We start from the raw sequence: 15,362 nt of genomic DNA, 5'->3' as shown, positions 1-15,362 counted from the left end.
GAACCCAAAATACTTCTCCTCTCCACACACCAGGGTGGGCATGATTCACTCACATGCTGGCTCTCTCTCTTTCTTTCTCTCTTTCTCTCTCTCTCTCTCTCTCTCCCCCTCTCTCTCTTTCTTTCTCTCTTTCTCTCTCTCTCTCTTTCTTTCTCTCTCTATCGCTTTCTCTTTCTTTCTTTCTCTCTCTGTCTCTGTCTCTCTCTCTCTCTTTTGCACACTCTCTCTTTGCCCCCCCCCCCACCTCTTATTCTTGTCTTTTTCCTCCTGCTCCCTGATTCTTTTAAGTCCACCTCAAACATTACTGTTTCCTGTTACCCCTAACCCTGTGTTGTGTGCAGCAGGGGAAAAAAGCCCATATGCTGTATTCCAGCTTAATCGAATCCTCCCCATTAACAGAATACTGTCGTTTTTAAACCCATATACAGCAGCTTAATCCAATCCAATCCATTAACACAATACCATCATTTTTCTTAACCAAATAACATAGACAGTAAGATGTTCATTGGTACCAAATGTCACCATATATAAGGGAATGACAGGTTCATAATATAGTTTTGTGTTTTATTGGAGGGTTATTTGGGTATACTCTGAGATTCCAGGTTGTCACCAGTTTGTATTTGTGTTTGTGCGAACGCAAGTTTAGATGAATGAGTCGTGTTGATCTGTGGACCTTATGATGTAGAAATGAAACAGTATTTCAACCTTGACCTGATTGACGTTAGCTACGAGGAAAGAGCTCGATATCTGGAGACCATCGTCCAGCATCACCTGGAGCACACGACCTTTGAGGACTACGCCGCTCGTGTCTTTTGCCCCGCGCCTTTCCACCATCTCCCCAACGAAACAGGTAAGCCCATCTGTCCAGCCTTCTGCTCATCTGATCAGACTGCAAACCCCTTCTTTTTTTTTTAAACCCATTCCAAAATCTTCCATGGGATCATACCCTCAAAACGAGACATGTTTGAGGTGCCACCATCACCTATTCATCTGACTCTTATTTCATGCTAAAGTCATTTTATAAAGTCAGAACAACCTTAAAAACAAAAAAAAATCAACTTATAGTCTTATCATAATAAAAAATACTTTTAGTATAGAAACAGCTCTTAGATACTTCATTTAGATTGCCTTTGCGAGCAGTCACTCTCGCACACACACACACATACACATACACACGCACAAACGCACACACACACACACACACTTCGCAGGCCCTCCTCCCCCTCCCTGTTCACACAGTAGTGGGCCAGTTTTCTCACCTCCCCATAAGCAAGTGAGGGTCTGTTAGTAGGGCGATAAGTGCTACGGTTTTCACTGGCCTCGCCTCTCTCACACACCTTTTTTTTTTTTTTCTTTTTTTGTCTTCACGTTTATTCCCCCCCCCCACCCACACACACACACAGATGGATTCTTTTTCTTTTCACTGTCTCTACAATAATACACATGCACACTAAATGGAAGGGTCAACTAATACTGAGACCTCACACGTACGCCCTGCTCACCATGTTTAAAACTTACAAATTTAGAGATTTCGACATTGGGGTATTTGGAAGAATTAACCGTCGGAGGTTTTTTCTTTTTTTTTGTTTAATATTTTTGATACTTAAGATAAAGATGAATAGAGCAGAGTCATATTGGTGAGTCTCTCTCCAAACCTTCCATTTACAGACCAAGTGCATATCTGTGTACCAGTGTGTACTTTTTGTTCAATGAGTTTAAAATAAGTCATTTTGTTTGGGACTGAAAAAATATTTCACTCTTGACCTTGCTCCGTGTGAAAGCGTTCTGTCTTGTGGAGTGTGATTGTTCATTTTGGACATTTTTCAGTCTCAGAACATTCTTTTGTTAATTGTCCTGCTCTTATGTTTAACACCAAGCCACAATGGGCTTCTTACACCTCCTAACCCCAAATGATCATAATTTCTTTTTTGTTGTTGTTGTTGTTTCTTTCTTTCTTTCTTTCTTTCTTTCTTTCATTTATTTTCCTTTCTCTTGTTTTTGGTTCCCATTTTATTTTTTATTTTCTTCCCCTCTTATGTTTTCCCCCCTTTTAGATCATAATCTATCACTTGTGTATATCTAAAGGTAAGACCGCTGGTTATGCCCGTTATCTGAGGCTGCATCTCTATCGTTTTTGACTCTATAATTTCTTTTTTTTATTATTATTTTTTTTTTGCTTGTATTGAGTGTGTGAGTGCACTCTGTTATTTTTCCCAGAGTTCCTTTCCTCCTCTAAACTGACCAAATCTGTCTTCCTCTCTCTCTTTCTCTCTTTTTTTTTTTTTTTACTCTTTTGCTCTCTCTCTCTCTTTGTCCTTTGTTTTGTGAGGAGAGTGGAACATTAATCTTTTTTCCTTTGCATGTATTCACCTCAAGCATCTCCAGACTAACGTCGACCACAAATATTCTCTCTCTGTCTCTCCTTTTTTTCTCTCTCTCTCTTTCTCTCTCTTCACTCTCTCTCTGTCATTTTCTCTTTCTTTCTCTCATTCACAGCTCACCTGTGATTCTACATCATCTCTGTTCTTTTCATTCATCTTCATCTTCACATGTGTTCCCTGGCATGAATTAGCATCGCTTTAATTCACATTTTACATTTCGTGTTGGGTTTTTTTTTGTTATTGTTGTTGGTTTGTTTGTTTAATTTTGTTTTATTTTGCTTTGTGTTTTTTCCCTATTATATCACGTGTGTGTGTGTGTGTGTGTGTGTGTGTGCGTGCGTGCGTGTGTGTAACTTACACATATTGATTTGGATGTTAGATCAATGTAGGACTGGACTGTTTGATGTGTGGGTTACAGCGATGTGAGTGTGGTTTCATGCCAAAAAGTTCATCATTTCCCTAACTCTATCAGGGCATTAGTCTCCATGTCACGTTTGACAATGGCAGCGGTAGTGTTTAAACCTACTTAGAGTAGCAGCTCTTATCTGTTGGAAAGTTTGAAAAAAGGAGCCACGTTAACATGCATAAATGTACAGACTGGTAAGTAAAGTCATGGCATTTGTTTGGCAGCATCTATATGTGCTTAGTGTTTGAAAAAGGCACGCAGATGCTTTGTATGTGTGTGTGTGTGTGTGTGTGAGGGAGAGAGAGAGAGAGAGAGAGGTGAGTGATCTGCATGACTGTACTGATTTGAGAAACTCCTCTATTTATTTGTTTATTTTGGTCCTTATTCTGTGTGTGCACCTTCTATTGACTCCCTCGCTGCCTGGTCACTGCTCACACCTTTTATCTTTTTATCTCTTCTTCCCTTTTTCTCTTCCCTATCATCTTTGTTTTTTCTCTCTTTTTTGCAATTTCTTCCATTACATCCCTCTGCACTGTACCCTCTACCTCTCTTAACCCTCTCTCTCTCTCTCTCCCTCTCTCTCTCTCTGTCCCTTGTCTACTCTCTCTCTTTACTCCCCCTTTTCTGACCCTCAACTGATCTTGACTTATCCTGTCCCTCTTTCCTGTCCTCACTGTCTTCCCCTGCTTCTCCCTCTCTTTCTGCCTGTCACCTCCATTTTTTCACTCAAGAGAGAAATGCAGTGATATTTCTGCTCCTTCCCAAACCTCCACTAGAAAACATTGGCCACATCAAGCTAAAGAGCAAGGGCTTGAAACGGAAGGTCTTTCACGCTAGCTGTGAATGGTATGCTGAAACAAAAAACGGCGAAGTACTTTTTCTTTTCTTTCTTCTTCTGTCTGCCCCCCCCCTCTCTCTCTTTCTCTCTCTCCTCACTTTAGTTTGTGTTGCAGTGATGTAATTTCACCCCCCCCCCCTCTCTCCAACCCCCACCCTCATTCTACCTTCTGGAAGGGGGGTCTAGGTGTTAGATCACAGAGTTGATTAGCCCCAGCATCCCTTGTGATTCCCAGTGTGATATTCGACCAGAATTATATGAACATTATTCAATGATTCTTCAGGGAGCTCGTCCTGGGAAATTTTCACAGTTATTTAGTTTGTTTGAAGCACACTTGCTAACCTGATGCACATCTGTGCTACACTAGTCTACCCATTTTTCATAGAACTACTTGTCATTTTCCTATCAGTAATAGCAATGTAACTGAAAAGTCTTATTAAAATCAGAATTATCTGATGCGCTGTATCAATGACAGCTGCTGGGAAGACAGCTTAATCTCCCCTCCCACCTGTTTAAATGAGAGTTTGAGTGGAAATCATACTGAATCTTGTTCAGAAACTCAAAAAAGACTATGAAAAGATTAGATAGTTTAGACAGAGTTACTCTGAATTGCCATTTTATGGTTTAACATTGATCCTTCTCAACAGCAATTTAAAACTAAATCAGCCCATTTATCAAAGAGAGGCCACATCCATCCCTACCTGTAACACTTTCAGAGCATGCTCAGTTCTCTCAGCCCTGACTCCGTGGATTCACCTTTATCCTAGGTTTACTGGATGAGCAGGGCTGCATAAAACTCCAAAGTGTTTCTCATCTCCACCTTTTAATTCTCACTCTTTCACTACGAGACCTGGCTGAACTTGTCAACTGATTCTGAAGCATTTTTATAAGGTGAAACAGGCGTTTTACTTGTCCAACCGAGACGGAGTTGAGAAATGCTGCTACAGACTCTTATAGTATGTGACTGTAGTCACTCAGTATGTTAGTATGTTAATGTCTTATATTGGGTTGGTCGTGGGGGGGGTTCTGATGTCTCTGTTTTCCCCCTGTCTTCTGGTGTGTCCCCCTCCTCCCCTGTCCTCTCGGCAGGCTCATGCCTCGAGACTCAGCCGGCAGAAAGCCCAGCAGCACAAGTAGACGGGACCGACTTAGCCTCGCCAATGTCCCCTCGTGCTAGCAAGAGCCGTATGTCTATGAAGCTTCGCCGATCGTCCGGATCCGCCAACAAGACCTGACCGAACCCAAACCTCCAGCCTCCCGAAAAAAAACCCAAAAAACAGGACGCGCCGCACCCATCGTCATAACACACGCCCGCGTGCCCCGCCTGACTCCGCCCACTAAGAGCATGCGCCTCACTGCAGTAAACAGGCCACGCCCACTATTCTCCTGCATTCTATTCCCTCCCCCCCCACACACACTGCCCTCCCCACACACGTACTTACATGCTATACAAGGCCTCCCTGCTTCTGTTCTGAGATGGATAGGAGAGAAAGAAATGGAGTCTGCACAGACATCCCAAGGAGAAAAACGGAAGTACGGACAGATTGACAGACAGCGGTGAAAAGACAAACGGAGATGTGTGTTTTGGTCGTTAGTCAGTGGAAGTCGTTTAGTCATTTCACTGAATGAGGTAGATTTTGCCTGCTCTTTTATTGTCCATTGCCGGTGAACTGGATAGTTGAGCTTCTGCTACTTACAGAGCCTGTAATTAATGACAAAAAAAAACCCTACACTTAAAATGAGTAATACTTCTCCTGTTTGGTTACTATTGTATGCACCATGTTACTTTTTATATTTGTACAGAAGACTGTGAGAACTGAAGCTTTCTTTGTAAACTGTCTTCAGAATTGCAGGTCACTGTTTGATAGCCAAAACTGAACTATTTGTGACTGTTTTTGAACAGGTTTAAAGCGGAGTATGCGAGCTGAATAATACGTATGGTGAAACTGAAGCACTTGTTGCTGTTATATTAACTTTTGATTAGCTTTCACTCCAAAAAAAAAACAAAACATTTTTATCTGAGGATGACTTTCACTACTGTTTTTTTTTTTCTTTCCTCATATGCACATTTATCAAGATTGTAAAATTGCTTTTCACCTGATTAGAATGTTACTGATCTTTTTTTTTTTTCCCCCCATGTCAGTGACAATACTGAACCACCCACCCGAACCCCTCCTTTTTTCCCCACTTGTAATGGTTGCGTGTGTGTGTGTGTATATATATATATACACATATATATATATATAAATATGGAATATATACATATTTAATGTATGTGTATAGTGTATGAACAGTATCTGGTCTGTGTATATATTTAACAATATTTAAATCAGCCAAAAAGATCAAAAACTTAAAGTAACCTCAAGCCACTTAGAACAACAGTCTGAGGTGAGAGAGGATTTTTTTTTTTTCTTTTTCTTTTTCTTTTTCTTTTTCTGGCTTTTTTTGTGCATAAAGTTGTGTCAATGTGTCAAAACCTTTTCCCTTCCTGACCTCAGTCCTCCTGCTTTTCTGTCCAGAGCGTCAGCTAGCCAGTCATTACTTACGTTAAGCGATGTTTTTCCCAGTCCTGATCACGTTGTTTTGACGGGAGCTCTCAGAAGAGTCGTCATCTTTCGCTTTGTTAAAAACACACAATCAGTGCATTCTTTGCAGAGGTATCAGTGAGCGAGTTACTGAATGTAGGTTAAAGGCCATGGAGTGAAGTGTTGTGGAGAATATGATGCCAAACTGAAACTAGAAGGATCAGCGGGTCAACGTTAACAGCATTAAGCATGCCACCGGTCACGTGATGATAACACGGGATATAATAGGACGGAGAAGGTCATATCCACGATTCTGTGCCCAGACCTATCAACAAGGGCCTGTTCCTTTGTCACCTAGTGTGTACAGCACCATGGACAAATAAATACTCATTTTAATGTTAACTTTTTTTATATTCCATTGTTGTTAAATTTGGCGGATGTCATGTCAAGTTTTTTTGGGGTTTTTTTTTATTCTTGCTTGGTTCAGATGTTGGTTCTCCACCATTGAGGAAAGGGATTGTAAATGACCATATTTAGAACAAGAACTTACGACAGAAATTTCTCCTGCCGTGTCTCATGTCATATATGTTCTCCGTTTTGTTCACATTTGTGACACTTTGTTAAGGTCAAACCTGACAAAATTATTGTTTTCTAATGGCTTTTGACGTCACTGGAGAATGCTGATTCAAGACGCAGTCTTGTGTCACCCATGCAGCATCCTTCAGGGTTTGACGTAATCAAATGACATCTGTACCTTTTCCCTGCACACAAGTGACTGAAACCTGTTGTAAAATGGGGGTGGAACAAAAACAAAACAAAAAAAAAAACCATTTGCTCATGTTGAGAGATCCGATGTATGTTACTACTGACCAAACGCTGCATGATGCCAGTACTAACTGCATGTGTTGATGTAACAGCTGCACAACACACACACACATACACACACACACGCACATACACAAATGCATTATATTGCCATATTGTAGTATCTATACATTTGTAATGGATATCGAAGAAGGAGAGTGGATGTGCAATGGAACATGAGAATAAAAGTATTCTTATCACTTACTTGATTTTGTGTGTGCTTAAAAAAAGTTGAGTTTAAAAAAAGACAAAGTTGATAAATTCACTATCTCACAGATCTACCCATTTATACACAATTATACTCTACAAATAATAGAGACGTCTTCGTATAGCATGTTCCTATTACACCACTGCGTTAGAAAATATTGCATGAGTGATGTCGATGACAAGGGGGAGATTGTCAGATCACGCCGGCATACAGTAACATGGAAAAGGTGCAGTGTGCAGCGCAGTGCTTCAGTTTATTAGAATAAAATTGATACACAGAAGCTTGTCAACGATTAGACAAGAGAAAAAAATGAAAGCGTCAGACATATTGTGAATTTATGTTTAGAGCTGAAATTACATAAAACTGGTGTTATGTTCATGATCGTTTGTTAATGGCATAATCTGTGGTTATAGAAACGTTGAGTATGTTAGTTGGAGCGAGACGAGCATGTAAAGAAACAACGGAATGTCCCCCTCCCCTACGTTTTTATTGACCTTTGAATTGCTTGTTTCCACAGTAATGATCACCGTCATTTTATATAACATTGGCATGGTCTATATATCAAAATATAAATAGGTTTAGACAACTTAAGGTGTATTGTTACATTTAGGCCAAGCAGATAATTGTAATAGGCATTTCTCGGCAAATCATTTCAAGAAATGAATACATTTTTATCACTGTAACTGTTATACACATAAGATCAAATATGAAATATATATTTTCATAAATGACCCAGAAATAAATGCACATCTATAGACTACTGAACAAAAATATGAACTTTCCATAGGAACTACAATTACCATGATACGCACTTTTGAGTTCTTAAAATATTTCATTTCATAATTTTGAATTTAAAACTGGAAAAACGTTAATAAACATGTCATAAATATTCCGTTAGTATTTCATATTTTCATGATAAGATTTTGTTGATATAGGTTCCAGAACATACACAGAATAGTATTGCATTGGCCACTTCTGTGCTATATCGTAGCTTTACTAATCAAGAGTCCCGTGTCAATCTGGAACGGTTTTAGAGTTTGCGAAGCACTGTAGACATGACCTCCTAAAATGACTCGGTAGATAATCCATTACTGACTCTTTCATTTAACATATTTCAGCCTCTTTCAAAACACATTTAAATCATTTAATACAAACACCTAGGCTACATCGCTGATGTTTTGGCATTTTAACGTCGTTGTCAAATCAGCAACCTGGCCTTACAGGCATCTGCAGAAGCATAACCTGTCTGTTTTCGGTCGGATGGGACTTGTTGATATGTCTGGTTAAACCGGGCGAGCTGAAGAAGGTCGATGGACAATGTTTACACGAGAATATCTGCTGGTCTCCCGTAGAAAGGTCCGGTCGCATTAAAGCGCTTGCGCTTTTCCCTGGGTTTACAAAAATATCATCCCTAACTGCGTGCCAAAGTCTGTGCTTATCGCGAATCTCTGCAGATGGGAAATGTGCTCCGCAAAGGTGACAGGGGAAAGTGATTTGCCCACTCTCAATTTGGTTGTAAGGAGGTGACTTGATTGTCTCGTGCGCGGCAAGGTGTTTCCTCAAGTAGGCTTGTCTTCGAAACTTTTTGCTGCAATAATGGCATTCGTACACTTCTTCTCCCCCACCGGGAGATGGAAGATATGCCGAGGTTGAAACGTCTGTCGCTTCCGAGCAGTGTTCGAACAGCCTTGAGTTATCAGCGGACCTAATATGCAGATCGAAGCATTTTTCAGTAGACATGTACCTCTGGTCAAGAGGAGGAGGCGGACTGTCCTGCGACCTGGTGCGCAGCTGCTCCTCTCCGTGGATGCTGTCCGTTGGCCTGTGGCACTGGGAGCTATCCAAGGTGAGGTGGTGCTGATTATTGACCATAATCTTGTTTGTGTTCTCTTTTCCCTCCATCGATGTCTTCTCGGGGATGCGCCCAACTAACTGTGACTTCTTCATGCTCTGCGACTCACTGTTGTTAAGGTTGCGAGGTTTATGCCACCTGCGATGCGAGGCTAGGTTGGCGGGACAGCTGAAAACTTTGTCGCACTCAGGACAGCGATATTCAACGCGGACAATCCTAGAGCATTTATGCTGTGCTAGTGAGAAAGGATCGGGATACTCTAATTTGCAAAGCTGACAAATGAACTCACCAAGAGGTTTCTTTTTCCCTGAGGTTGATGATGGTCCCTCTTTAGACTCGGGGCTCTCCTTCTTTATCTTAAGCCCAAGGACTGGCGAGGTCGTCACTTCATCTTCAAAGTTGAGCTTCCTCATGACTTTGGGCTTTTTCCCCGACGGTTTGCTCTTGCGTTCCGTCTCCATGTATGAGCGTTTTATACTTTGATGAAAAGAGGTATAAGTATTCACAGGTGAGTCAAATTTCATCTCTGCATGGTTCATCAGGAGCCGCTCGATGGAAGACACAGGCGTACTCAGTGGAAACGACTCCGCTGTCGCAGGTGAACTGAGACACCTATCAAAAAATGACCTCTTCAGTTCGACGCTCACCGGTTTTATGGGACTGTATGATATGTCACTGTTGCAAGGAGACTCGCTTTGCTCTGGATCACTGAAATGGTGTGCGTAATCTCCATGTTCTAAACTGTTTTCCATGTCCGCTGAACCTTCTGGTACATGAGGTTGACTAGTTTTAGTTGGGGCACTTGTCCAGCATTCTCTAACAGTTTCAGATACCGCCACATTTGGGCAAGCAACTAATACACTTGTCGGTCCGTCTGTAGACTGCGTTGAGGGGTCAGATTTTGGAGTTTCCCTGTCTTCGTTACGCATTCGGTAAGATGCTGCAGAGACGCGTTTACTCCGTTTCACTAAAAATCCTCGAGGCATCTTCACGCCTGAGTTACCCTAAAGTTCACTTTAAGGAGATGCTGGACGAGAGACAGTGTCGCCTACAGAGGGACGAGGGAAGAGTCTGCAGCCTGGCGAGAGGGATACAGGACACTGTCAGATTGATGCGCGTGGTTTGTTTTTTATCCTCAGGGTAGCCTTCTTTTTTTTTTGTGAAGTCACTGTCAGTGTCAAAGCACTGCCCAATCAGCACTGACACTAAAAGAGGGTGGAGCGAGTGTTAATGAGGGTATCCAGTTGCAGATTCATTGCTAATGGGCACCAGCTTGCGTTTTCTCACATTCAAATGTTTCTGTCCAGGTCTCTTAGGACCACCGAGTGCTTTTCTGCTCTCACGAACATCGAAATGTAGTTCTTCTTCGTTCTATTTATGAAATTGTGAAACATATATTAGGTATATCTGACATTTCCCCCTGCACCGCCACTGTTTCACGTCTTTCTTTTTTCGTCAAAAATTGTTTAAAAAAGCAGATTTTGACTCTTTGACAACGGATTCACGTCCGACTAATTCATCAATGTGCATAAAATTTATTGAAAAAAAATTCTTCCGTGATAGTAAGCCTAATGGAAACCATTGTTGTCAGTTTTATAACCTTTTCGTCGCCCCTTTTAAAATATCTAAAACATAGACTACTGTTTTGCATATGTCGTGACAGTAGTACTGTGGAAATGGTTTCGATTAATTGAACACCATAGATTTGAACATAGCTTGTTTAACAACTCTTCAAACGCACGCAGTTAGTAAGTCAGTGCGGCCTCAACGAGGCGGAGTAGGTTATAAATGTTTCCGATGAATGCTCTGGGTATTCCTCATTAGCATTTAAACATTTCCTGTGGCAAACGCAATTAAGACGACAGAGTTCTTCTTGGTTCGATTTGCTGTTGGCATTCAATGTAATTTGGCAAATACAAGCCTACCTGCACCTTAATCTGTTCATTGGATGCACTTTACCTGCACTCTAATGAATGTTCCTAGGCTGCAAGCTGAGCGCCCGTTAACTAATGTTTACTGCGTGATTAAGCCATCTAATTCGATCAGCAACTCCAACAAGCGCAATATTCCTCTATGACGTCCATTAACATTGAATAACCGTTAAATGTGTCGACAATATTCCACCACACAATCTCATTTCGTCACAATTTTCCTCTGTTTTATGTTTACTTGTCTTGTTGGTCGACGTAATTTTTTGTAACGTCTTGATTAAAGCGTGCGTCATTCTTTTCACTACTGGCTGATTTCAAAATACAAAGGAAGCAGTAAAAGATCAACATAAAGCATATAATCACAAAAGTTAAGAGATAATAAGCAAAAAGGTGCCACAAGTATTATGCTCGTGTGTATTTATCTTCGTGAACAGAGATGTCTATAAAACGGTAAAAAAAAAAAAAAAACATGTATTTTGGTCATGGCCTTAAAATGTATATATCTTGTGAGCAAGACAGGCAGTTTGTCTTTGAATAAGGGACACATATCTATGAGTACCCTTTGCAATCAAATAAAGTTTTTTTTTATCATATCAAAACCTATGGGATCCAGACGCGCAATTCACTGCTTAACATATGCCACGTCTACAGGCTCTTTTGAGTCAACGATGGGAATATCGCTTCCCTCTTTTCCCATATGAGCGCAGCCGCGCTATCTCACGGCAGAGGGGTAATGATGCTTTGGGCATTGACAAGCCTGATTTGGGGGTAGTCCAACCTGCTGATAACCTGCCAACGGGAATGGCACTTTTAGTGCTCCTCTCCTCCCATGGAACTGGGGACGCCGATAAGAGATCAGAGTCGCGAATCTCTTTTTATGTCGTGGAGGGGGAGGAAACGATGCAGCAGACCTTTTAGCATCTCATTATGTTTCGGCTGTGGTTGGCGATTTGGGAGGTATCCCAGGACATTCATCAGAGCAGCAAATAAGCGTGAGAACTGATCCATGGGGACGCTCGCCTGACAAGGGTGACCTTGAGTAGTAGAAGTGGCAATTTTCACACCGTTATCAGATCCAACTCTGTTTTCGCAAAGTGAGCTGTAATTACATTACATGTAATAACCTCTTCATTTCAGCATTATTACACAATGCGACCAATTTAATCGGGTTATTTGTGAAGTGGAGCAATTTTAAAATGAGCAAAAGCATCGAATTTATCTGGAGACAGACGTTATGTTTTTAGAGCACATCACAGAATTGATAATAATGTTTGTAAACAAATATGTAACCAGGTTTGCAAACTCCATTTATCCGTCTAACATAATTTTGATATTCGCAAGTTAGCTCGTGGCTGTTGATTCGCCACAATTGAAACAACAGTCTTAAGTAGGACACTGGAAAGCTCACACTTGCAAGTTCCAACACTGGTATTTTGTGATTAGCCTAATACAGGATTAACGGCTTCTGTTGTTTTTTTCCCCCCATGTGTTCCCTCCTGAAATCCAGAAACGTATCCGCTGTGTGTTTGTCATTCTTTTTCAATCTGTCTAAAATATGACATGCAAACCTGGGCCCACACATAGGAATTCCGAGAAAAAAAGCGCTTACTTGGGGGGAGGCAATTACACTCTTTTCTAATGCAGCGCGTATTTATCTAATCGCTGTTGGAAGCCAGGGATAATTAAGCATTATATGATGATTAAGTGGTGAGATAGATTCACTGTTGGCTTCTGTGGTGATTCAGCACCATTGGAGATGAACAGCTCCAGCGCCGACCGGAGAAAAATCTGGCAGCCCCGCAACGGGCAGATTGTTTCATAATTAATTTTTAATCGTTCCTAATTCGTGCTCGTGTTCTATTCGGACCGAACACCCAAAAACCAAAAACGTTCCCAGTTTGCAAATTTTGAGTAAATAATAACACCGCACAAAAGCCGTGGTACGACTGTGCAGATGATTTTACTGCCAGAAAAGATTTTTTGAAATGCTCCTTTTATCGATAGTATTTAGATGAATCGTGGCAGTTAAAATTGTGGGCCTTTATCCTTCGGCTAAACTCTTGTGGGTGCTGATTATCAAAACCTTCATAACTAAACACGGCATTAAGTCAGTAAGATGCACAGAACACGGCAGACGTAATGTAACTTTGTTTTCATTAATGAAAACCATCCTTGACCCCATTGCCGGTTTTACAGACGAGTAAGAAAACAGTCATAGAGACACGGCTTCAGTTTGCTTCTTTTTTCGACGAGAGTGGGGTTTTGTCGCCATCTTTTGAATGCTGGGCGACACCTACAATATTCCCTGCTTGTTTATCATTATATTCGAGTCAGTTGTTATTTTGACCGACTGATTTTTTAAATTAAGAGAAATGTAACTAAAAACTCCAACACATAGCTCATTTCTGTCGTTTTTCCACAGGACATAGATAAAGATACCCACACTGTTAAACTGTTAACCTGATGTTTCGTAGAAATCAGTGCACTGCGCAAATTGGTGTAGGATTAAGATTTTGTGCCTCTGAAACAATTATGATAATACTTCTTAATAAACTGAGATTGACATGATAAAATCTGATCACTGTGATATTACACTGGGGAGGTACTATTGGATGTTAAATTTGACGAGTTTAATCAGTCACGTCACTTGTGGAGGAAAACATTTCCACCACTAGAGGGCAATAAACTATCTAATTAAACTATCGGGCAGCACTTGTGGTGTTTCTAAATGCAAATAGTAAAGGGTCCTGCGGGTGATTGCTCAATGTAAGTAAGGGGTTGCAATGGTAAAAAAAGGAATCTCCCTCTGTTGACAACACCTTATGAAACTGCATAAAGGTAGCTTATGAATTATCTGTGGTAAAAAATTAAAAGTTCACTCTGTCTCCTGTGTTTGAGGTTAGGTCAGTCTACTCAGCCCACAGTATCGGCCCACGTTAGTTCATCTTATGCTTCCATTAACCAAGGAGAAACAGCATGATTTGAGAGGGTTTTATGAATAAAGGCTCCAGCTGTTTTTTAAGCATACGTAACCTAGAAATCCCAGTGTCGCATGGTCATTGTATAAGGTATTAAAGGTGTTTAACTAGCGACTGCCTTTTCGTGACAACAGCACCACTCCTCTAAAGGTGAAACAAAAGGGGAACCACATTCCACACATTCTTCTTGCACAACTTATCCTGTCTGAGTACTGAACCCCCGGATTCCCCAGCTTGGGATTACCCTTCATGGACACCCACGCCTTAACACAGGTAGAAAGGTAATGACTGTGATTCCTGATAAACCTGGTAGAAGTCAAACAAAACTCAAGTAATGAATCAGCTGCCTCCTCCCTCCCCCCTCCTCCCTCATGCCCTGTACATTTCAGACACTGTAAAGTCTTAGAGTATGAAGCATAATTGAGGGTGGAAAACGGAATATACTTCCCTGTCATATGAGTTACAGGAAAAACAATGTTTAGGCAACAACTCAAGCACAGGAGAGAATTACATGTCCATTTGAGCTAGTTTATGAATTTGTGTCAACCCCTGAAGACATTGGGCTAGTCTGCAAATAATGGAAAGTACAGAGATGTGAATGACTTGTCTCTCCATTACATCTGTACAGTCTGTCTCTGAGTCAGTCAGTCTTTGTGAGTCAGCACGACAATACATGTACATGTTCTTTCTTGTGTGCCCGTTTTAAATCAACACAGAGTGGACATTGGATGAGCTGGCATCATGAGGAAAATCATCTGCCTCTGAAAGTGCTATTATTGATACCACCTCTGTTAGACTCGTCACAGCTATTTGGAAAAAATTAAATTGCAATCATTGCTTGAATCAGGCTGATAAACAGTTTTAAACAAGATCCGAGTTTCACTAGAAGACAGGTACTCTATACTCTCATAAGGGGTCCCTGGCACAATCTGTTTGTGTTCATAGCGTCTGTGTGTGTGTGTGTGTGTGTGTGTCTGCGTCATAGACCCGCTGTCTTAGGGAAAAAGAGGAACAAGGTTGTGTAAGTGGTCAGTCCATCGTTTCTCCACTTACAGACATTGGTTTAAACACAGTGGCAACTGGTAAACCACATCTCTGTATTGCTGTTATGTTTTGTCCCAGAACTTTATGTTCTGGGAGTTCTCAGGATGTCCCGTCAACTCAGGTCACATGACTTCCCATGGGGAATATTCCAGACGAAAGTTCCCACATCAGACCAGATCAAAGCAAACTTCTCGGTTTTGCTTCAGAGTCTTTGCATGCAGTCACAATGAAACATTCATGTTAACCTTTTAATTAATTGAAGCAGCTTTCAGTGTTTAAAACAAATCTGACTTGCAGAGTCAAAAAGTTAAATCAATAGAGGTGCATTACAAATG

The 15,362-nt window shown here is 41.0% G+C and overlaps 2 protein-coding genes across 2 annotated transcripts in view; one reads left to right on the top strand and one right to left on the bottom strand.

Annotated features, from left to right (window-relative positions):
* The window catches only part of ralgapa1 (Ral GTPase activating protein catalytic subunit alpha 1), a 54,629-nt gene extending 49,736 nt beyond the window's left edge, over window positions 1-4,893 (top strand). Inside the window, exons 39-40 of the mRNA XM_030770573.1 lie at window positions 726-850; window positions 4,715-4,893. Of these exons, the coding sequence (XP_030626433.1) occupies window positions 726-850; window positions 4,715-4,860 (271 nt within the window). The 3' untranslated portion in view covers window positions 4,861-4,893. The remainder of the gene's footprint in view (window positions 1-725; window positions 851-4,714) is intronic.
* Window positions 4,894-8,425: 3,532 nt separating this feature from the next.
* Window positions 8,426-10,060, bottom strand: insm2 (insulinoma-associated 2). The gene has a single exon (XM_030788593.1). It carries the CDS (start codon window positions 10,058-10,060, stop codon window positions 8,426-8,428), a length of 1,635 nt encoding a protein of 544 aa, XP_030644453.1.
* Window positions 10,061-15,362: the final 5,302 nt, after the last annotated feature.

This window comes from Chanos chanos, chromosome 1 (genome assembly GCF_902362185.1).
Source record: "Chanos chanos chromosome 1, fChaCha1.1, whole genome shotgun sequence".
Classification (NCBI taxonomy): domain Eukaryota; kingdom Metazoa; phylum Chordata; class Actinopteri; order Gonorynchiformes; family Chanidae; genus Chanos; species Chanos chanos.
Note: the sequence above shows the minus strand (reverse complement) of the source record. Positions and strands in the feature narration are given on the sequence as shown.

What these genes read in the sequence shown, in the direction of transcription:
- insm2 (XM_030788593.1), bottom strand. Translation starts at nt 10,060, where the DNA reads ATGCCTCGAGGATTTTTAGTGAAACGGAGTAAACGCGTCTCTGCAGCA.